This window comes from Mchenga conophoros, linkage group LG6, assembly GCF_057382185.1.
Source record: "Mchenga conophoros isolate Kocher_MC1m ecotype Shallow Benthic linkage group LG6, M_conophoros_male_GT1.1, whole genome shotgun sequence".
Taxonomy (NCBI): domain Eukaryota; kingdom Metazoa; phylum Chordata; class Actinopteri; order Cichliformes; family Cichlidae; genus Mchenga; species Mchenga conophoros.
Window position 1 is genome coordinate 39,682,787 of NC_140531.1, and position 23,908 is coordinate 39,706,694.

At 42.7% G+C, this 23,908-nt stretch overlaps 1 protein-coding gene across 4 annotated transcripts in view; it reads left to right on the forward strand.

Annotated features, from left to right (window-relative positions):
• Positions 1–23,908, forward strand: part of rptor (regulatory associated protein of MTOR, complex 1) — a 208,250-nt gene that overhangs the window by 162,741 nt on the left and 21,601 nt on the right. For all 4 annotated transcript variants that reach the window (XM_085278008.1, XM_085278009.1, XM_085278006.1 and 1 more), the window contains 6 exons: positions 872–1,027; positions 8,598–8,716; positions 14,649–14,752; positions 15,851–16,028; positions 16,139–16,249; positions 22,110–22,215. In XM_085278008.1, the coding sequence (XP_085134134.1) occupies positions 872–1,027; positions 8,598–8,716; positions 14,649–14,752; positions 15,851–16,028; positions 16,139–16,249; positions 22,110–22,215 (774 nt within the window). The remainder of the gene's footprint in view (positions 1–871; positions 1,028–8,597; positions 8,717–14,648; positions 14,753–15,850; positions 16,029–16,138; positions 16,250–22,109; positions 22,216–23,908) is intronic.

Below are 23,908 nucleotides of genomic sequence, written 5' to 3' on the forward strand. Positions count from 1 at the left end.
CTGGTGGTCAGCGTGACAACCACAAAACAGAGGAAAAGCTGTACGGACTGAAATTGAGTCTTTCAACCCGTCACGCTTATTTTCTGCTTCTCAAACAGCCGTAACTTCAAGGAAAAGCTTTGTCCGCTTCAGAAAACCTTTTGTGAACTTTTCTTCTTATTCATATTTAAAAAAGGGAAGTTAAAGTGTGAGTAAAAACAATAAAAAACCTAATGCTAATCAAAATATTCATGGAATAATTTAAGCCGTAGCCACGTAAATCTAACACGAGGGTCCAGGGCTTTTCAAGCACAACTCACTGTCCTTAGTGAGCTTGTGACCTCCTGTTTGTGTTCAGTGATTCAGACAGCCAAAGCTAACTGCCCTCCCTCTGTCTACCACTGCCAGGCTGAGCAATGACTAAGCCCTGAGTGGTGCTAAATCACTGGCACTTGGTGAAGTGCCTAACCTACTGCTCACACCATTTCTAATTCACATTCTCAGTGCTTATTCCAATGCACAGGGGTGTTTATCATCAATAAGCACCGAGCAGAACGTATTTCCATTCTCCACCAATCTCCATTCCACATTTCAGCCTGCAGTTTGTTTGGCCGATGCATGGGAGTTGGAGTTGTGTGAGTCAGAGTAATGAGCGGTGTTTATGGTAGTTACAGCAGGAAACAAGTGGATCTGACGTCTGAAATGAAGTTATGACTTCTGTCGTTGGCCTCCAAGTTTACACATTTCACACTTGATTGGCTGTTGATTAGACTGTTCAGTTTTGTTTTCTTTTTTTCAATGTACATAATGGCATATTTACAGCAGCTAATCAGCTTCCTTTTCAACTGATTACGTTTGTAATGCTCATAACTTATTGCTGTCCTCTATCCAGGTGGACCAGCAGCCTTCTCTCCTGGTAACTTGAGCACCAGCAGCAGTGCCAGCAGCACCCTGGGGAGTCCTGACAACGACGAGTACATCCTCTCTTTTGAAACCATCGACAAAATGCGACGGGTGTCCTCGTATTCTTCTCTGAACTCCCTCATAGGTAACCAATGTCCAGTACTACCCGAGTTCTGTCTGTGGTTTCCTACAAGTAAATGTTAAGATAAGATAAGATAAGATAAGATAAGATAAGATAACCTTTATTAGTCCCACACGTGGGAAATTTGTTTTGTCACAGCAGGAAGTGGACAGTGCAAAAGTTATGAGGCAAAAATTAGAATACAATAAGAATAAATACAGTACACAACTGTACAGAATAGAATAAAATAAAATACTATATACAGTAGAATAAAATAAAATACTATATACAATAGAATAAAATAAAATAAATATACAATAAGATAAAAATAGAATACAAATACAAATACTATATACAACTGAGTAAAAATACAACGATGACAGAAAGGATTATTGCACTTAGTATTATTGCATATGTATGGATGTGTGTGCTTGATCAGTTAAAGTCTTTATTATGGAGTCTGACAGCAGTGGGGAGGAAAGACCTGCGAAATCTCTCTGTCCCACACCGTGGGTGCCGCAGTCTCCCACTGAAGGAGCTGCTCAGTGCTGTCACAGTCTGCTGCATGGGGTGGGAGATGTTGTCCATCAGGGATGACAGCTTAGCCGCCGTTCTCCTGTCACTCACCACCTCCACTGGGTCCAGAGGGCATCCTAGAACAGAGCTGGCCCTTCGTTGAAAAATACTTAAAGTGTGCAAGGGTAGAGAACGACCCTGAGGAGGCACTGAGGACGTGAGATGTGTGAGGCAGGTGTTACTCACTGATCCTCAGGCCAGAGAAGAATGGAGAGCGACACAGAAGCACCGGGCAGCTCTGACCCCGGGGGCTCTTTTGAAGTTGATGACTTTTCCCCTCCAGGATCCCTTGAAGCAGACATTAATGTGGTGGAGGACCATGGTGGTCCCAAGCCATATCAATTCAAGCCACTGACTCGGGCACCAGTAAGACCCAGAGCTCGCTCTTTCTCTATCAGGGGACTGTCCTGCTGCAGCCCAGTCATATGATGTAAAAGGAAACTGTTCAGCTCAGTAGCAGTGATTCTTCAACCAGGAAACACCGCTGCCAAAAGTCCTGTGTCTCGAAGAGAATTTTTTTTTTTTTTTTTTTTTTTTTGAAGAGAGCAAAAAGCGTTTTTCAAACTATGAAATGTAGGTTTGTTTTTTTTGTGTTTTTTTTTAAAGATTTTGGTATAAAACATGCAGAAAATATAGGCTAGACACACACATGCATACTGTCATTTACTATCGAAGTCAAAACCTCATCTGCCACAATAACCGTCTTTAGCAACACTTGCATTTACAAAACCACAGATGATTTAAGAAGCAGCATGCACAAGGTAAACAAACATTATATAACAGCAGCTATGCACTATTCTAAACCCAGATTTATTTAATATCTTGATAAGAGCACCGACCACTAACAGCTATATTCACAGGCAAAGCAACTAATAGCTAATAACATGTAAGCTGACGGTGTGGTGTCAGCTCGCTTAATACGCAATCTGTTCTATTGCTAGCAAAGAAATAGTCAGTAGATACAGGTGGAGGAACAACATGCAACAGTAGCATGCTAACCTATATCAATTTCACAATCATTTAACATTCAGATGGGTTGTTTTAAGTTTATAGAGCTCTATTATGATGTCTCAAAGCAAATTAGTTTACCTTTAAGATGGGCTGTTGAGATGGGCTGTTGGTTTTGAAAATGAGCATCTTATTTTGGAAAATCATCCATCCATCTTGATCCGCTTTATCCGGGGCCAGGTCGCTGGGGCAGCAGCCTAAGCAAAGAGGCCCAGACCTCCCTCTCCCCAGCCACCTCCTCCAGCTTATCCGGGGGAACACCAAGGCGTTCCCAGGCCAGCCGAGAGATATAATCTCTCCAGCGTGTCCTGGGTCTGCCCCGGGGCCTCCTCCCGGTGGGACATGCCTGGAACACCTCACCCAGGAGGCGCCCAGGAGGCATCCTTGTCAGATGCCTGAACCACCTCAGCTGGCTCCTTTCGATGTGGAGAAGCAGCAGCTCTACTCTGAGCCCCTCCCGGATGGCCGAACTTCTCACCCTATCTCTAAGGGAGAGGCCAGCCACCCTTCGGAGGAAGCTCATTTCTGCCGCTTGTATCCGCGATCTCGTTCTTTCGGTCACTACCCACAGCTCGTGGCCATAGGTGAGGGTAGGGACGTAGATCGACCGGTAAATTGAGAGCTTCGCTTTTACACTCAGCTCCCTCTTCACCACGACGGACCGGTGCAGCGTCCGCATTACTGCAGCTGCAGCCCCAATCCGTCTGTCGATCTCCGGCTCCCTTCTCCCATCACTCGCGAACAAGACCCCGAGATACTTGAACTCCTCCACTTGGAGCAGGAACTCATCCCCGACCCGGAGTGGGCACTCCACCTTTTTGTGGCTGAGAACCATCGCCTCAGATTTGGAGGTGCTGATCCTCATTCCCGCTGCTTCACACTCGGCTGCGAACAGTTCCAGTGTGAGCTGGAGGCCCTCACCCGATGAAGCCAACAGAACCACATCATCCGCGAAAAGCAGAGATGAGATTCTGAGGCCACCAAAGCGAAAGCCCTCCGCCACTTGGCTGCGCCTAGAAATCCTGTCCATAAAAATTATGAACAGAACCGGAGACAAAGGGCATGTAGAAAATCATTGTTTTATTCATTATTTCATTGTATATAAGCTTTGCTAACTGTGTGTCGGCTGTATCTGGAGACATTCATTAGCATGACTAATGCAGCTGTAACCCTGCTGGATGATGCAGTCAGCAGCAGGGACAGTGTTGCAATATTTTCCATCACGTGAGCAGCAATCCTCAGGGGGCTGTGCGTGAGAGAAAAATAGAAGGAAATAAATGACCTGAAGAAGGTGAAGGGAAGAGGCCTCAGTAGAGTAACCCTGAAACAAGGCCACAGACGGAAAAGCTCCAAATCCAAGAATAGAGCAAGTGTAAAGGTTTGCAGATGTGTAAAGGACACCATAGAAGGGAGCGGGGGGCTGGGACATTAAAGTGCTTTTCCTGATACACACCGAAGTCGCCCCTGTTCACTTACTGCTGCTCGCAGGTGATTGGCGGGCTGCGCCATGCGCCCTGACAGGCAGTTTGTGTGTGAGCAGAACAACTATTAACTCACTTCCACCCCCACAAGAAAGAGGAAAGTGAAACTCAGGATTCCCTCTCCCTCTTTTTTCCTTTTTTAATGTTAAATTTTAACTTGGAAACCTTTCTTAATCTCCCAGCTGCCCCATCACATCTCAGTTAATGCTTTTAACACAGCAAAAATGTAAAATTGAGCTCTGAAGAATACATTCAAGTTGCCGTGAAAGTAGTTTGAGGTATTGTAATAAAAGTTGGCTTTGTTTTAGTTATTTTCATATCGGTCCTCTGAGGAGAAAGCAAACCAGTGTCTTCTCTATTTTAACTGTGTAAATGTGCACAGAGACCTGCTCAAACGCACATTTGAGTTATTCTGTAAGACACACATTGTTCTGGCTTTTTTCTGCTCTCTAAAAGAAACTTCAGGGATTTCTCGGCTAATCCAGAAACCTGAAGTCAAATTCATCAGGGCCTTCCAGCTGTTCTGGTGGGATTTTCAGAGTTTTTTCATGTTTTTTTGTTTTTAATAGCGCAGACACAATAGGAAACCAAAGCTTGGAAATTAATGTTTGATGAAGAAAATCATTAAAAACACGTTGGCAGTGTTCGCTCTCTTTACCCTTTAGTCTGACAAATCTAAAATTTGATGCCCATTGAAACGTTTTTCAACGTGCACTGCTGGCGTGAGCTTCCCGTCCATGTAAATGGGTTATTAAATAAATAAACATATTGGGGTCTCACCCACTAAACGGTTCCCCCAGCACAGCTGAGCAGAGTCCAAACACTCCCCTCAGCGAGCCAGTATAAACGCCTTCTCTCACAGTGGGCAGAGAAGATGAATGGATGTTTCTGGGACACGAAGAAAGGGCTAAAATGCTTACCTGAGTGCAGATTTGTGTAGAATTAGATTTGCTTTTGCCTCTTGCATTTCTTTTGTCACTTAGATTCAGTTATCTAACTCATTTGAGACTTCAATTGCCGTTCTGATTTATTTGTTCTTATTCTTTTCCATCCTTTGTTTGGTTTGAAGTTGCTTTCATAAGACCCTTGGGGCTTGCTTTTTCATCTCAACTGGAAACAAAAAGCATTAACTTGTTTCTCACTTTGTGGTAAACAGCAGCATGCATTCACCGATTTATCTCATCTATCTGCAAACAAAGAAATGTTGAGAGGGTACGTGTATTATAGGCCAGCATTTTGGAACAGATTTCAATGCTGAATGCAGCAGCTGCAGGAGTCTGCCTGCACAAAACCAACAGGGTAATAAAAGTGTGCTGTGGGCCAGGGTCAGAGCACTGATTGATGGACTTACTATTTGTTATTATAATTACCCCCAAGCTGGGAGGTTCATTTGTAAGGCATAAATATCTAATATGGCTTCAGCCGAGGTTCAGAGATTGTTTTTAATCTTTTGTTTTCAGTAACATAAAAAAGTCTTTGATGTTGTGCTTGGAGGACACTGTTTTGGGATGTAAGGTTTTTAGGTGTCTGCCTGATTTATCGTTCCTCAATTTAGTGCTGAATGTTGTTGTTGAGTAATCTGAAGAAAACGGCGACACACGGCTTATGTAAAATATCTTTATAAAACACGATACAGTACTGAAACTAGATGCATATTGCGCATTTGCAGCTTGTGGCATCTATACATGCAGTCATACATGCAGTACTGCTTCTCTGAGTGTGGGTCACAGTTGAAGCAGAGCTGTACGGTCCTTACTACCGCCTCCCTCCCTTCTCCAGGAATACTGAGGCACTCCCAGGCAGGCCACACGGGTCTGTTCAGAGGTCTTCTCTCAGGTGGACGTTTCTAAGACACCTCACCTTGGAGCCATCCTGTCCATGCATAAAATCTGCAGCTCTGCTCTGAGCTCCCCTTGTCTGACTTAGCATTTAACCTCACCTCTAAACACAAACCCAGACGCACTGTTGAGGATTGTCGTGTCTGCCTCTTGTTTACAGGGTGAGCTTAGATTGATAAGCTGCAACACAACAGACTGGTACAGCAGTCCACTTGTCAACCACCTCCTCCACTCTGAACTGCGCCCTGAGGTGCTTTAACTCCACCATATGCAACATTTAATCCCCAATTCAAAGCAGGTTTCAAATTTAGAATTGCTCAGCTTTCATCCAAACCTCATGGTGAAAGGTCACCTAGAGGGCAGCAGCCCACATCATCTGCAAAAAACTGATCTTGTAACCACGAAGGTGGACAAAGCCCTTTCCGTGGTTAAGTTCTGTCCACAAAGGTTACTTCCTTTTGGATGCAGTATTTATTTCAGCCGTTACAGCCATTCGCCCTCTAACGACCCTTAATAGCTGCACCACGTCCATCCATCTAGCAGCTGACAAAGACAACATCAACTGTTTTATCTTTGTGATGGTGCTAAAAAAGCTAATATACAAAAGTCAGTAAGGTTCACAGTCTGTGAACCGCGCTGATATTTTCATTCCAGACTAAAGCTGTGAAGCTGTGCATCTAAGGTAGGCCATGACTAATGCAGACTTTTAGTCTGCCTGGGCCAACTTTCAAATTTGTTACATCAGAAGCTTAAATTCACTTTTGTCAGTGTGTTTGAGGCAGTCTCACATTTAAAGAGCACCTCAGGTATGATTTGGGGCTGCTTACACTGCTTACCTCTCGCTCGAAATATATTAAAAATATATTTTACACACACGAGGTCCTTCACTGCTTTCAGACATTCTGATGTACTTTTTATGTTTCAGCCGTTTAAATCTCCCAAAAAATGATATGCAGTGTTAAAAGTGATTTATGTCATCTGCAAGAATTGGTGGAGGCTATAAAAAAATGATGCAGTGGTTCATTTAGCCAGCGGTTAACATCTTTACTACTGTACATCCGTTTCTCTCTGCACAAGACTTGGGACGACACGAGTGTCACGTCAGGACACGGCTGTGCTGCAGCGCTCAGCCAGTGAATGATATTCACCGTCACGTTCTTTCATGTGGACTGTGTAGGGATGGTGCACTGGTAATTTGTGCGCAGCAGTTAAATGGGAGAGGAACCCTATTTCACATTTATCAAGTGGCTGTTTACTGCAGCAGCTAGCACGCTGGCTAGCTGTCGCTAATCATATCCTGGCCCTCAGGCTGCAGTCTAATCACCTCTTTAACTCCCTCGCTCTCTTCCTCCCGCAGTCACTCTTGCTCTCTCCGTCACTTCATCTCTCCGTCCTTGTTCAGGATGCTTTTTTTTCTTACTTATTCTTTGTCTTCTCTCTTTATATCTTGCCTTTTTGATCACTCTCTGTCATATGTCAGAGCACAGAGGCTTCTGAAATGTATGATCCATCTCTGTTCTCTTTTTCCCTCCTTCTGCACTCTGTTTGGGATTCGCTGCGCCGACACCACATCTTTCATATTGCATCCATCCCCTAGTTGCTGCCTTCTGTCTTCCTCCATTTTTGGGGGGAGCGGTTGCCCTTTTTGTCTCCCTTGTTTGAAGCACTTTCTGGCAGGGAGTCTCAGTTAGTGGGTCCAGACTTCAGTCGTTCTCGTTACCTCTCAGGGTTTATAAATCCTGGATTTTTAGAAAAGTGGAGATTTGGGCAGGGTAGAGCGTGACAGCGGTCATCCTTAGAGGTCAAATTTGCACGGCTGCCTTCATAGTCGGAGAGATCTGAGAAGAAGGAGGGAATAATCAATTCAAAATGAGAAACTGCAACAGCTGGGGACTGCCAAGTGTCCCGGTGCCTGACACTGAGAAAGACGGCAGATTGAAGCTGACGGACTGAAAGACTTTTAGATGGAGCTAGAGTAGAAAAGGGGCTGCAGCAGGAAGAGGGCTAAGTAAGGAAAACATGCAGGAGCAAGTAAAGGCTCACAATCTAGGGTGAGTTTGAATAAGAAAAAGAGTTCATTCTAACACAAAGAGACACAACAGGCTGGTGGTGCCTCCAAACAAACTGTTGTCAGCAAGAAACTCTTGTGAAAATGACAGAAGGAGGAGAAAGTTCAAAGAACAACAAACAAGCTTCAGAGAAAATCAGCAAATTGTCACATTCGCTGCAAAGTCGATGCAGAAGAAAAGAATAATGACGAGAGAACAAAAACACCTTGACAACAGGAAATGTTTGTTCATTTGTATTCATGATAACAGCAACAGTTCTCGGCAGTGGAGCTCCGGTGGATGCGGAGAGCCAGCTGTTTGTTGCGCGTGTGTGTTGTGCGTTGATTAATTGTGTACATTAGCTTACACCAGAGGTCCGTTTCCCTCTGCCAGCCAAAAAAACCTATAACTGCAGGAGAGGTAAATGACCGGAGAGGGTAGCATGAAGCTAATGAGATGAGCACTTAGCTCTTCTTGTAATGAACATGAAGTGAATTATAAGATCTACATCAGAGTGAGGTGTACAGTATGAGTTTGTGGGTGTTTTGTACGTGTGTTAATTTTCTCAATGTGTGTGATTTGTGTCCGTTGTTTAAAACTTTGCTTCCAAGCTGAATTTTCTCGTTTTATTTGTCTCTTCTAGGCGTGTCCTTCAACAGTGTTTACACTCAGATCTGGAGAGTGCTGCTTCATCTGGCTGCAGACCCTTTTCCTGAAGTGTCAGATCTGGCCATGAAGGTCCTCAATAGCATAGCATACAAGGTGCGTTATGTTCGGGTCTTTAAAGCTTTTATCACAAACTGTGTATTAAAGACTGACTTTCATTTGGCTCAGTCACACCAGAGCAAGAACAGGATAACAACCTTCTCTTGAGTAGGAAGTAAAACCTGACCTGTGGTTTCCCGGCAACTGCAGTGAATTAGTTTATGTTTGGAAACAGATTGCAAGTATTTGTGGGAACCGGGCTACTGCTTTTGATCACAAGATGATTACACAAGTTGTCTAATAGAACCCAGCGTTTCTCCAAACAAGTGCAGATGACTCAGACTGACTTCATTCACTGGTCGATAATGGTTTGCAAACAACAGCAGACAGGTTGCTGACACCTTACAGCCAGTTGGACTGGGATGCGACTCTGCAATAGGGTGGTTGCTAAGCAGGTTTATCCTGGTTCCAATATACAGTCCTTAAAAAAAATTATTAGGCCAAGCAGCAAGAAAATAGAAATATTTTATAATTTTGTGCTTTGACTGACTCCATCTTCATGCTGGTTTGTCGCCGTTTTGATGCACCAGACCTGCTTTGAAAATGGCAACAGACTGATTTCATGTTCACTTTACGTGGTCACACTTATTTTGGTCTTGCTGCATTCAGTTCCCAAGCACTGTTTTTTTTTTTTTTTTTTTTTTCCCCCCCCAGTGTGACTGTAGCATAGTTGGTTGTGGAGTCCCTTTCTGAAGCCTCAGTGTTAGCATTTTGATGGTTGCTATGTTGTAATTAGCAGTAAGCTAATGCTTGCAAGCTTGGATAACGTATTCATCCATAGATTGAATACAAACATCGACAAAGACACCTGTGAATTGGCGCTGGGCATTATTAGAGGTGTGTGTGCTTTGCCTGCACAGGTAGCTGTAGCCACCAATCGAGTCGCTGAACTCCGTGTTTGTGGTTTCGGTGCTTTTTGGAGAATTTTTAATGAATTTGTCCAATAAATAATAATGTGCCTTAATTTAATGTAAAATACCCATAGAATAAGTATTGAGGCTGTTAAAAATCTAAAGCGGTAATGTTGGGCCTTTTTTATCATGATCTAAATGGATTGACTTCCTTTTAGAGCCGCCCTCATGTGGCCATTAGAGGAACTGCATCCGCTTCGTTTTTCAGCTCTTCAGGTTGCTGATTGTTTCTCAAAAAGGCGTCTGTGTATCACTGACAAGCATTCAAGAAAGAGCGGGGAAATTAGTTTTACAGCTTTTGCTTACTGCATTTTGAATTTAAGGTTTGAGCCTTTTCTTCCTTTTCCCGCTGTCCACGTTATAAGTAATTCTTAAAACTGAGTATCATCTCATTTTCTGGAGTCTAATATAATGAGGATATTATAATTGACTTTTTGTCTCTGTATCCCCGTATATCAGTTCTTTTTCACCTCATGGTTATACAGTGAAAAAGATCAGCTTCCAGCATACATGCCCCTCCCTCCCACTGGCATTTGCTTCCTCCGAAAGGCCATTACTTTTGTGCAAATGCAATTAAGGGCCAATGACTCCCCGAGGCTTGGCAGAGCGCAGCAGAGCAAAGAGGCTGCCGTAACTTAAGGAGCTATAATAACCACTATACTCCACCACCCATCCTAAGCCTCGGGCAGGATTTCTTGTGTTTTCCACCACCAACACCAATTGTTCCCTCTGTTACCTTCACACAGGCAGCATCTCTGCATCGAGGCTTCCGTCTCAGCTGCAATAAAACAAAGAACAGGACGCCATTAACAATATAATGCAATAGACGTTTTCTTCTGCCAGCACCATAACACATTTTTGGAGCATGAGTTATTGTGGACCTGCACACTCAAGTCAATTTAACAAACAGTGGTGTCATATTTATAAAGATTAGGTCCCTGACAAGCAACATAAGAGAACAAGGAAGACGCCTTGAATGGAAGGAGACAGGATTCAGTCGTGCCCTGCACCTGCTCAGGACACTTTTGCGACACGTTTAGAGGGTTAATCATCATCAGTCATGTTAATCTTTCAAGCTGTGAACTTGAGACTTGATTTACAGAGTTGCACAGGCTCAATTTTTAAACCCACAGAGTCTGACTAATATAGTTGTTTGTAGTTATTTATTTACTCATGTACCCAATCCTGACTCTGCACAGATCGGCTGCTTGTTTTGTTTGTGGCTTTCCAAACACATGTGGCCAACAGGGAAGCCGCGTCCTCACAAGTTGAACGTTGTTTCTCTTCTTTAAATTCCAATACTGAGATATCAGCAAATAGTTAATAATATATCATAATATCGGGTCCCCTGCAGTAGCCAGGGCATGTCCTTTCACTCACACATTAAACAAATGTGCAGGACGCCCCATCAGTTTGTGCGGCTTTGTCAGAAATAGAAGCAGTCTCAGAGTGATGCTCAGAAACGAGGTTGTGTGTTGTTACTCGTAATGTAATTCCTTGTTTTGCAGTCTTAAAAGCTCAGTGAAAAGCCCTCAGTTGCAGCAAGAACAGGAACTGGAAAGCGAGATCATATTTTCCTTGTTCGTGGTCTCTTGACGCTCCTTTTCATGAATTTTAAGTCTTCTCTTTTCCTTCAACCTTCAGCTGGTCTTGGCTGAAGGTTTTCTCTCCCCACACCTCGTTCTGTTGGGGGTTTCTTCCTGGTCAAAGGAAGTTCTTCTTCTCCACCATCACCGAGTGATTGTTAATTCGGGTCCTCTGATCACTGGGATTTTGTTTGTAATATGTTACTTTCTCAGACATATGTTGTATCTGTAGTATGTAAATAACATTGAATTGAATTGTCTAAGGATGGCTTCCTTTCAAGTTGTTATAGATTAATAAATGTATTATATCTCTATGTAACATCTGCTTGTAAATAGGACTCAAACAAATGTTCTTAGAACAAATGACAGAACTGTACAAAAATGTAACAAAATATCACAACAAAGACGAGAAAGACTACGAAAAAACAAGACCTTAAACAGAATAAGCACAAGTACTTTGATTTGGGATGAAAAACAAAGTATTTTGTAAATAAATAAAACGATGACGGCCAAATATTTAAACGTAATTTATTCCAATGAGGAGAAGGATAGAAAACAGACATTAAAGAGGATTTGATCTTAGCGTTTGATGCAGAATTTGAAGGAGCAAAATACTGTTCTGGACTATAACGATATCATGAGTGCACATTTTAAACAGTGGTGTTAACGGTCTTTTTTATTTTTCCCTCTCTCTCAAAGAGCTCGGCAACAGCTTCTTATTTTAAGAACCCTCATTCAAGTTCACAAGTGCTAACGGCTCTTTTAATTAAGATTTTAAATGTCAAATGTTATTGATTCGTAACAAAGCGAAACAAGGTCAGGAGCTAATTAAAATGTACTTTCTTCCAAGATGATTAAGGCTCTAAATGCTTTTTTTATAGTCCAGTGTTGCTGTCTGATGCTGGGACTCTTGGAGATTTTTAATAGTATATACATTTTGAACACATTGTGATTCTTTTATTCAGGTGCATCCAGTCGTTTTCACAGATGTGTCACTAATAAAGTTGGATCACATCCATCTGAAACAAATCCAGAGGTTTTTTTTATGTTTGAATGGCAAAGATTTACTATCCAACACCGCCCTTATCTCCCAGTTGTTTGCCTGTATTGAAAGGAGATTATTGGTTAAGAGAGAGAGAGGATGAGAAGTTCGACCATTCGGGAGGGGCTCAGAGTAGAGCCGCTGCTCCTCCACATCGAAAGCAGCCAGTTGAGGTGGTTCGGGCATCTGAGAAGGACGCCTCATGGCTGAGGTGTTCTGGGCATGTCCCACCGGGAGGAGGCCCCGGGACAGACCCAGGACACGCTGGAGAGATTATAACTCTCGGCTGGCCGGGGAACGCCTTGGACAAGCTGGAGGAGGTTGCCAGGAAGATGGAGGTCTGGGCTTCTCTGCTTAGGCTCTGCCCCCACAACCCGGCCCCGGATAAGCAGAAGAAGATAGATTATGGTTAAGAACTTAAGGTTCTCAATGAAGCCCCCAAACATCATCTTTACTGTGAAAAACAGTTTAATTTAAAGTTTCTCCTCATCTACAAGGTCTTGAAAAATCAGGCCCCATCTTAGCTCAATGACCTCATTGCACCATGTAAGCCCAGCAGAGCGCTTCACTCTCAGACTGCTGGTTGGCTTACACTTGGAGTAGAATGAGAGGCGGAGCTTTCAGCTCCAGTTTGCAGTCAGGAGACAGACATACTAGTTTTTTAAGATTAGACTTGAAACCTTTTGATAAAGCGTAAATTCGGGCTGGATTAAAAAAGGACCCTGAACTTTCCCTTAGTTATGCTGCAGTCGGCTCAGGCTGGGGCATTAAATCCCTCAGGAGGAGGGATTTAATGCGAGTACTGCTTCTCTGCTCACCACATGTGTATAGACCACAGATGCCGCAGATAGCAGCACCTCTATCTGCCTCTGAGCCACCTCTGAGCTGGTTCTTTTAAATGGAGGTTTCTCCTTCCTGCCAGTGGTCGTGTGATTGTTGGAGTCTTTACCCTACGGTGTAGAGCACCTGGAGGTGACTGTAGTTTTGATTTGGCGCTATAGAAATAAACCTCAATTGAATGGAAGAATTCTCTCAATTACCCTCAATCACCTTCAGCTGTTCGATCTCATCATCACATGTCACAGCGATGTCGGGTGCTTTCTCCAGCAGTAAGAAAGCTCTACATAATTTACCAGGATTATTCAGACTTTTCTTTTTTTCCCTGAGCTGTCATCCGCTTCCACAGCTGTATCCTTCGACAGCCTCTGACTAATGTGTTTGCGCAGTTGACTCGCTTTCCAGCCAATTAATGATAGAGGAAGTGTGGGGAAGTGGGTTGAAGTCGGAGAACGAGCCTGTTTCCCTGCGTGGAGTAGTGCAGCTGCTAGCACCAGTTCCAGCCCAGGTTCCCGCTAAAGCTGCAGTTTTGCATGTCTCTCCCGCGTTAGCGTCTGGTTTGTTTGCCACATGTTGACGATCAGCAAACACCGATGAATAATCCATGAGCATGTTACTTCACTGAGTGGAAACGCTCTTCCGCCCTGATGCTTTTTGTTTCAAAGACCTTTTGTTTGTGCAGTTCAGGTTTCCTGTTGTTTGTGTGCTTACCGCTGCCCTCCTCAACATGCGCTTCTCCTTTGTGTCACACATCCATCCCACAATTTCTGCAAAAGACATAAGCGCGTCCTTTAGTTCCTTATCTGCTTTTCCTTTTGTGCCCCGTCCCATCATATTGATCTTGTTGTGCATGAGTGGAAAAGCTGCTTTCATTAGTGATCTGGCTTTTTCCATAATAATTGTTCCAGCTGTTTTTACTGCTGTTTTCTTTCATTTGACTTGCCTCCTAATGAAGCGCCAACAGCTAACCCTCATAGCTGATGTCTCGTCCCCCTCACAGATGCAGCCGTTTTTATGGGCCCGGTCTTTGCATTAAAAACTTTCCTGCCTCGCTCTCAGCCTTTCAGACGCACACAGAAGCAAAAGATGCTCACTGCAATTAGCATAGAAATCAAATCAAAGGTAGTAAAATGTGTTTGCTTGTGTTAACTGGATTTACGCTGCACACAGTTCTCTCCCCACCTGGCTCGAGTAAACAACAGCTCTGCTATTCATCAGCGATGCTTTGCCTCTATTGTCTTTATTAAGTTTGCCCCTCCCTCGTGTGCAGCCATTAGACAACTCACAATGAAGAGGTTATATTACCTGCTCACTTAATGGGATAAACCTGTGGAAATTTAGCAAACTTTGTGAAGTCCTGCACTTTTTATGCAGTTACAGCAGGAAGATTATCCAGATTTTTGGGCTCGTTTCTGATCTAGACACTTCTGCATATTTGTCTCTGAAAGCTTTTGAAAAATCTGGGAAGAAATATCATAATTTCAAACTATAAATCCAAATGTGATCATCTTCAGAAACAAGAATAAACAGACCTTTTTTTTTTTCTCCCTCAGGCTACGATGAATGCCAGACCTCAGAGGATCCTGGACTCAGGATCGCTCACCCAGTCAGCCCCGGCCAGCCCCACCAGCAAGGGCACGCACATACACCAGGCTGGGTGAGGACGGAGCTCACACATGCATGAACGCAGTGACACACTGAAAACTCATTAAACGGAAACCCCAGAGCATTTGAATCATGTGTTAGGCAAAAAAAAGTTGCATTTAATCATCACGATGTGCGTCATTTGTAGCAGGCGAATGGGATTCTGGCCAAATGTTACTTTAAATTTTATATTGAATTATATTCATGGTGCATGAACCAGGATAAAATATAAAAATCAAGCAAAATTAAGTGTAGATTCAGAAGAAAAATAATTATTAGCATTTTAAAATTGAAATATTATTCATGAGCTGTTTGATTTCACGATTGAATAATTTCCCAATTTGTTTGTTTGTGCGTCCAACACCCTTCTGTCATGGTAAATAGTTTTCTATGTGCATTAGAGGAAAGATTCCACCCTTTAATTCAGAACTTTCAGCTTTGCAAACCCTTTCATGGTCATCGCTCGTCACGCCTCTGCAGCAAATCCAGAGCTGCTGTTACATTACACAACCTGAAAGTTTCCTTCTCACTACTTTAATGTGCACATCTGCAGTTTCACCATTATCTCAAACCTGTGCAGAGAGCAAATCATCGGCTTCTGGATCAGACCAAAATTTCTCAGGAGCAGCAGCAGCTGGGTTGAACAGTCTGGGAAAACTCAGTACTGTCCAAGCCTGAAAGTGTCTCATCAGGTCAGAAGAGCGAGGCCGTGTCCCGTGAGAGGCCCTGAGGTTCGACCATAACGTCCCGAGGTGTCTGAGGGATTTTTGGCTACGTTAAGACAGCCTTCATTCATAGCCGGCTCTACTTCCAGGATTTGACTTTGTCCTCCAATACGATTCAAGTTTAAGAGGCGCATTTTTTGCATACTAGAGGAGATCCCCCATGCATTAAAGAAATAGATGTGCAAGTAGTCAGAGGAGGACTACAGATGAGTGAAAAAGCAAAGAAATAGCAGCTGTCCTTTAGACAACACAGAAGAAGCGATGTTAGATTTAGCAGCTGTTACATTTAGATGTAACACAGCTGCTAATTTAAAAATAAAAGCACGTAAAATGTGCATTCGTAAACTGACCCCTTAATCCTCTTGTCCTCTTTTCCTTTACTTCAGTGGTTCTCCACCAATGCCCAGCACCAGCAGCTCCAGTCTGACCAACGACGTTCCCAAACCCCCCACCAGGGAGCAGCCGGCCACACGACCGCCTTACACCCCAACGCTGGGAGGACAGGCGCCCCACTCACACCAGTTTACCCGCACTCGCAAAATGTTTGACAAGGGACCCGAGCAGGTAGAGAAAGATGAAACCTGCCGTGCTGCTGCTAGTCACTCTTGTCCTCTCTCGCTGTTTCGTTTAACTCTTTAAATCACAGTTTTTTTTCTTTTTGTGTTTTTCTTTAGGCAGCTGAAGACAGCGATGAACCAGGTGGTCACAGGAACTACATCAGTCCGGCCCTCCAGACAGGCTTGTGCGACTGGAGCGCCAAGTATTTTGCTCAGCCTGTCATGAAGGTCAGTGTCATCATTTGTGTTCCTCACATGTCAAACTGGTCAGCTTGCTTACTCTCCCACAAAAGGCTGGCTCATCGCACATCACTATGTCGCTGATGGTTGGTGAAGTGTGCATGGCGGGCTCTGGCCTCTAATGCATTTACCACCCTGTCATATCAATAATGGAGTGACTATCAGTGCTGTCTAATTAGTACTCACTCCAATCGCTCACCTCGATGGTGAGAGAAGTTTAACTCAGGCAGATTGCGAGCAGTTTTTTCACCCAGGAACGCCCCTTTAGAGGCGACGAGAGAGTCGGGGAAGACCTCAGCCCCTTTCAGACACTGACAATAAAAAATGGTTTTAATACAGAGAAAGTGCTGCTTAGTGCACCTTTAAAAGGAGAAAGGACATCGCCATTTTCAAATCAAGAACTTAGAAATGTTTTCTTGTCTTCCTCCGTATTCCACTGCTAAGCCATCTACCACTTTAAAATCAGCTTAAGTCAGTTGCTAAGCAACAAAGCAGCACAATATGGCAGATAATTTTCTGTTTACACACATTTATGTGAATTTGTGTCACTGGTGTGTGTTTATCGTGCTTTTTTGCAACAGTTTGAGGACAGATTGAGCTGTCTGAGGACATAAACTCTGTGTTATAGGATTTATTTTAAAAAGTAATGAAGTCCTATGGAAAACAGCAGGGTGGGGACCGATCACAGTGAGAGAGAAAGTACCTGCTGTTTGTACGAGATGGCTTTGCTGAATAATGAGCTCCATAATGTAACATCCTCCTGAGTGAAACTTAAGATTAAGACAAGTGCTTTCACCCGGCACAGTAGTAACACCGAAATGCTTTAATATTAAATCAAACTAACGCGTGTTTAAACGGCCTGAACGTGTCGTCTTTTCCAGGAAAAAAGGCAAACAGTGTCAGCACATTTTTGTAGGTTAAACAGGAAGAAAAGCGATATAAAAAGAGCCAGGGTCAAACAGAGGAGAAAATGGAAACTTTGCAAAGTGCGTGAAAAATAATAGGGGGTCGTTTTTGCTCATGGCTGATATAGAAAGAAGATATTAGTAAAATAAAAATATTTACAAAACATGTAAGATGTTGTAGGGGGAAAGTGGTGGACAGGAGAAAGAACACAGGAAGAAAAAAATAAAAGATGATGAAAGTAAAATATTTGAAAAGGAAAGCAGACACTGAGGGGCAAATAGAGGTGGGCGAGGAGGAAAACAGAGATGCTAAAAGTGAAAGAAAACTCAATATGAAGAGCATGGTGGTGGGATGAATAGGATGAAAGAAATACGGGGCCAGGAGTGGCAACAAAGGCTGATAAAAAGCAGAGAGATGACTGGATGTGAAGGCGAGTGAACGAGCTCAGAGTAGATGGAGGAGGAGGAGTAAAGGGGAGTTTTGCCGCAAATCATAACGCTGTGTTGGCAAAATTTTGAGTGCTGTCATCAAACTTAACTCCATTACAAAGCCATGTGTGTGTGTCTCAAAGTCTGCACACAGGTTATCATATCACTGTGTCAGCAGCACACTAGAAGAATGTGTATATTTGTGTTATTGTCTCCACACATCTCACATGAGAGACAGAAGACACGTCCTCTGCTTCAGGTTCATATTTGTTTGAGAAGCAAAGAGCCGTGGTTACATGCACAGCTTCGTGTGGACTTATTATACTCATATTTTTATTCTCGGACTCTAACTTTGTCTCAAATCCAGCTTTATTCTGATGCTTGTCCAGTTCAGGGTCTGACATTATTTTTTGTCTTGAAGTGTTTTACTCCTATTTTATTAGTCATCACTTTTAATGTCCGTGTTATTTTTCCTAATTATATTAATGTTTTTTTTTCCCAGGGGCATATTTTTCAGAGATCATGGATGATTGTAAAACACAAATACAGAACTTTTTGAGAGCTTACAGTCATAAGACAGCATTAATAACTGTAGGTCAGGTTGTGATGAAATCAGCAGAGACTGAAACCTAAAAACATTTCCAGCTCATTTTAATTTTATTTAAGTCATTTTGTGATCACGAGTTTCAGCTAGGCCTCAGTCGTGTAGTCCTAGAGCAGCTAACTTGTTAGCAAACACCAACAACGTTTCACTGAGCAGTTATGAAACTTTAAAAAGTGCAACGAAAGGGGAAAGGGGGGGTTTTAATGTGTTATTTTTTCCAGCATTTTTGAGCCTCCCAGACTTCTGCAGTTCAGGACATGGCAACATGAAAATGTCAGGACTGAACACCATATTTATACCAAGTGTTGCCTTCTATCTGTAACCAGCTTTGAGCCTCAGTAGCAAAATTTGTAAAGGCAAAAGTGCCCCACTTTAATCTCTGCCATAGAGAAACTGCAGCATTGGTAACGTGGCTGCTTCATTTGTTTTCTGATCATTTGCTGAATTTTGAGAAATCTTTCAAGGGCCATGTCACCACGTGCTCCAGGCGGTCAAAACTAGCTGCACCATATGAAAGTTTGCCTGATTAGTAGACATTAGGACAGCATTCCTGAAATATGTCTGTCCATCTTGGATTGAAAGATTTTCATACCATCCAGCTTTGAACCGCTGAGAGAAATAGGACCATCATTTTGCAGACACAGCCAACAATGTCACCACAATTTGTTCACGCTGGTCATCTTTCATCTGGCATAGCCCAAAACATTTCAGATGTACAGATTTGAAGTTTAGAAAGTAGTGTTCATCGCATCCCACAGCTCAACACTCCCAAGATGCAATGCTAAATGTCAATGAGAAGTAAATGTGTGAAACCTCAAGGGCTGAAAAAAGAGGCTAAGGTGATAGTGCCGAAAACTACAATACCTGTAACTGTCCTCTGAAGCTGGCTCCAAAAGTGAGCCAGTCACCATAAAACTTAAACCGTTAAAATGTCCACCGTTTGTAGCCAAAAGCAAAGTTTGGGTTTTTAATTGAGAGGGGCTGTTTCTGCCAGGCTTCAGCTCTACAGGCCTCCTCTGCCATGTTTGTGCTGTTGGTGCCCTTTGGAGCAGTTTAATGGAAACCTCTGACAAATAATCTGGTTTACTGTTTGGACCATCTGAGAGGTTTGTGATTTAATTTTGGTTGAGGTCAATTCTAGTAATTTGTTACCTGCAAAGTAATGGATGCAGTTTGGTAACCAAGCGCCATCCTTTCATCTCAATATGGTCACTATTAGACCAAAACACTAACGTGGACGTGGCCAAAATGCAGGTGACCTCACAGCGGTTGCATCCATCTTTTTTGTACAGTTTACGGGTCTGAAATCACAGGTTAGCTGCTGACTGTTGACAGCCTGTTTGGCTGTCCACATACTTTGGCCTTACTCTACACTACACACTATCGATTTTACTGTATATGCACAGCGTGCAGAGCTGTGTGGAGATTGTGTGAGAGACTCTCACACACATTTTTACTCCTCAGGGTCTCATTATACGTTACATTAGCAGCTGACACGCTGCAGCATACCAACCCTTGCAACGACAGCATCAGCCAGCGATTTCCACACAGGTCGACATCAGACTTCTAAATCTGCCTCCTCTGAGAAACCATAAAACCCCAGAGACCCTGTATATGAATGATTTGACTGAACACACGCTACATACATCTTTCTCACAGACACAAATCTGTTTATTCGCTGTGAGGTGTTACAGTATGTGTGTTTTATTTCTCCAAAAGCCAACACACGCCAGGCGAGGACATTGCAGGAACAGTGGCAACATGGTACTATAACTTTGTGGGTGGGTGGGGTAGGGACTGTTTAGCATTCATGTGGCGTGGGAGGCCTTGCTGTAGAAATGTGCTTCATAAGCACACGCTGGCACCCGACATTTAAAACCACACACATACATTTACAGTTTTCCTCTGTTGTTTATTCACAGCCGCGCAGTTAACGTTTAATTTATGACTTTAATTCATGGCGCTGAAGAATGACACAGACTTGCTTTATATTAGACTCTGCATATTTAATGTCCTGTTTTAAAAAAAAAAAAAAAAAAAAATTGATTCTGTTCCCTTAAAATAAAGTGGGCGCAAAGTCTGTGGGGCCCATTTTGTTACGTAAGACTTAATAAAGTTAATACTTTTAATATTGTCCCACTGCTCAATAGATGTGATGAGATGTGATTACATAAAGTGAACTTGATACCTGGACTCATTATCTTGGTAATCGCATGAGCGTCCCTTAACATTGCACCGAGGCGATTCAGGCTTTCCTGTGAAGTTGAAAAACTTTATGGGAATGAGCACAGATTCTGAAAGGAAAGTCTTAACATTTAAGAAACTACGAATCAATCAAAAGGTTTATAATAATCTTGTCCATGTTTTAGTGGCCTCACTGGAACATGTGTATCTCTAAAGCTCGCTATACTGACAGGGCACTGAGTCCTGCCAGCACAAGGAGGAACTACATACTGTGTAAATAAATGATGGATGGGGGTAGCCACTGTGACATAACCTACTGGTTTCTGCAGCGTGCTGAAACCAGTAGGTTATGTACGTCTTTTATCCTGTCTTCGTTCTCTCACCCCAACCGGTCGCAGCAGATGGCCCCGCCCCTCCCTGAGCCTGGTTCTGCTGGAGGTTTCTTCCTGTTAAAATTGAGTTTTTCCTTCCCACTGTCACCAAAGTGCTTGCTCATAGGGGTCATATGATTGTTGGGTTTTTCTCTGTATGTATTGTTATAGGGTCTATTGTTGTGATTTGACGCTGTACAAATAAAACTGTATTGAACTGAACCGTCAATATTAGCATGTTTTTAATAGTCTGCAGAGACCATATTTGAACGAGAGGTTGAGTGCTAAACTAGCAGCTAATGCAAACTTAGTTAGCAAGCTACTGCATCCATGTATTAAATGATTTCATCTCAGAAACAAATCTGAGAAGTAGTAACCATAAGGGTAACATAAACATTTACAATGTGTGTCACTTTATTAGGTACACAGCAAGCTATTTACCTCCTACTTTTTATTGACACCAACAACCAGCCACAGGACAAATCCACCAGTATCAACAATCCAACTGCAATTTCTCCATGAGCTGCAAATTCTAGTTAAGATTAAATTTATTACTATAAGATTATCTTTATAAGAGCATAGACATGAGGACTAAATCATCTTTGGATACACTAAAATGTAGTATTTTGACCCTTGGCTAAATAGCTGTGCTAATATTAGATTTTTATTAGATAATTTGGCTGCTAAAATAATTAACTTTGTGAACTCCTGTGTGTCTCAGGTAACTACAGAAGCTTGCTGACATAGAGATAGCACCAGCATTGAGCTACATTAATCATCTGGCACACAGAAACCTAAAATGTTGAGCCTTTGCTAACTACAGAAGCTGTTAAGAGAACAAATCTAACTGAAAACAGGGTTGATATTAATATTTCAAGTGACGATATTGCTTCTGCAAACTCTATCTTGTAATTTTCATTAATTCGACTTGAGGGAAGTAAAAACGTCAGGTGTGGAAAATATACAAAATTGTTCTTTTTCTTTAAATTTTACTCAGAATAGAAACTAGAAGGTTTTTTTCCTTTCATTGATAGTAACCATTATCCAGAGAAGAGTCCAGGCTGTATCAGCGAAGGAGGGATTATAATGGTTTCATCTGTTATTTGGTGCAGTGGTCTCTGAATGTGGGGATTTAATTAAGTTTTCAACTTTGAAATTTTAAATGTACACTCAGCAAAAGTGTCAATGTTCAAGGCTCAATAAAAATGGATTTATTGCGGCAGTAATTCGATATTGTCCCTCTGAATTTTTTTATTCGTTTGTTTGCTTATCGTTGTAGAAATGTTCCAGATGAGGAGAGCAGTTGTAAATCTCTTTTTCTCTCTCTTTGTCTTTTCTTTCATGCAATCTCGCAGATCCCCGAGGAGCACGACCTGGAGAGTCAGGTGAGGTTGGAGCGTCAGTGGAGGTTTCTGAGAAATGCTCGCGTAAGAAGGCAGAGTCGAAGCATCATACAAAGAGGTCAGTAATGCGCACAAAAGACCACCTTCTTCTAACTTGTTCTAAACACATTTATATTTCACGTCGCTGCCTGGAAGAAAGAATCGTCTTAATGTCCTGAGGAGGATTTTCATAGGGGAGATGTTCAAATGAAATGAACAGATATTACTGGAAATTAAATTAATTATTAAAATCTCTTCCCTGGTTTTCATCCTATTCAGTATTGCATTAAATGATTCCTCTTTTGAAAGGTAGAGTGACTTTGGTTAGGGAGCATACGACATACACAAGCTCTGCGGTCACTTCACTCGAGCACTTAGCTTCTAACAGAGCCATGTGTAATTGAATGTTTACGGAGCCTTAATGAGAGCAGGATCTGGGTGAAATCCAGACTGTCCAGACAGAGCCTCCAACGGCACTTTTCCTTGTCGGCTGCTCTTTGTTTCATCCGTTTCTCTGCCAGGAGGTGATTATTATTCTGCCATTCTCACCAGATTCATGTTTTGTGTTTTTCACACACATTACTGATTGTTGGGAAGCTTGATTTTTAGCGGTATTGTAATGAGAGGACTTCACAAATTATGTAGGGATGGGCTCAGGTGCATATGATGAAAGAGCAGAGGAGAGAAAAGTGACTGCACCTTGACTGAGTAAATCATCAGTCAGAAGGTTGGCCTGTGCTCAAGTATATCCTGCTTTATCATCTGTTTCACCGTAAATAGGGTCAGAATTTGCTAAAATCAACTAGCAGCCGAGGTCGTAATCTCACAAAGGAACACGGCTTCGTTTTCACCTCCTCCTTGCTTGTAGAAACACTGCAGACGTTTAAAAAAAAAAAAAAAAAAAAAGGTGTTTCACTTCTTCATTTAGTGAAGGATTACTTGATACTTTCTTAACTTGGCACCAACTTCTTTTATCTGCTGTGTTTTAGCATCAGGTCATTGCTGCACAGCTGTTTGATGCAGTTTCTTTCACTTTCTATCACATCTGCATAAAGCGGCTGTTTATGGAAGTTATTTTTGTTTGTTTGTTTTTCTAACAAAGGTTCATTGGTAATATAATACCCAAGCACAAAATAGTCCCTATGTTAGTTGATTAAACTGTTACTAGTGACTGACAGTCGTGTCTAATTGACTATTTCCGGAGCCCTAATGAGGCTAACTTGGGTGAAATCCAGACTGTCCCCGAAAAACATCAAGATGCATCAAAAATTTTAGGTGAGCAAGTTTGCAAATGATTCGCAGGGATGGAAGGATTGATTGAAATCTTTGTGAGTCACAGGTCTCCCCTCACATGCACTCGCACATTAAAGAGGCTCCAGTGCCAGCATACACACACACTCCCCGGGTGAAGTTTGAGCAGCTCTCAAACAGAATAACTAACACCCCCGACGTCACCGGCAGCCCCCTCCACACATGCACACACAAACACACACACACAGTCACGAGGCGATTGGCGTCAGAGCTGAGGCTTGCTCACGCACACGTCTATCCCGCTCTCGTTAAATCATTGAATTCCCCTCGCAGTTTTCTGAAAGAGAGAAGTAGTAGGGTTGCCCTCATTCAGTCGAATCCCTCCAGAGAGAGAACCAAGGCGAGAGGAAGGAGGGAGGAGGAGGGGGGAGGGTACGATGGAGGAAGATGGAGGAGTTGAGAACGAGGCAGCAAAGCTAGCAAAGAGAGAAGAGAACAAACGATGTTCTGTAGCCTGTGAA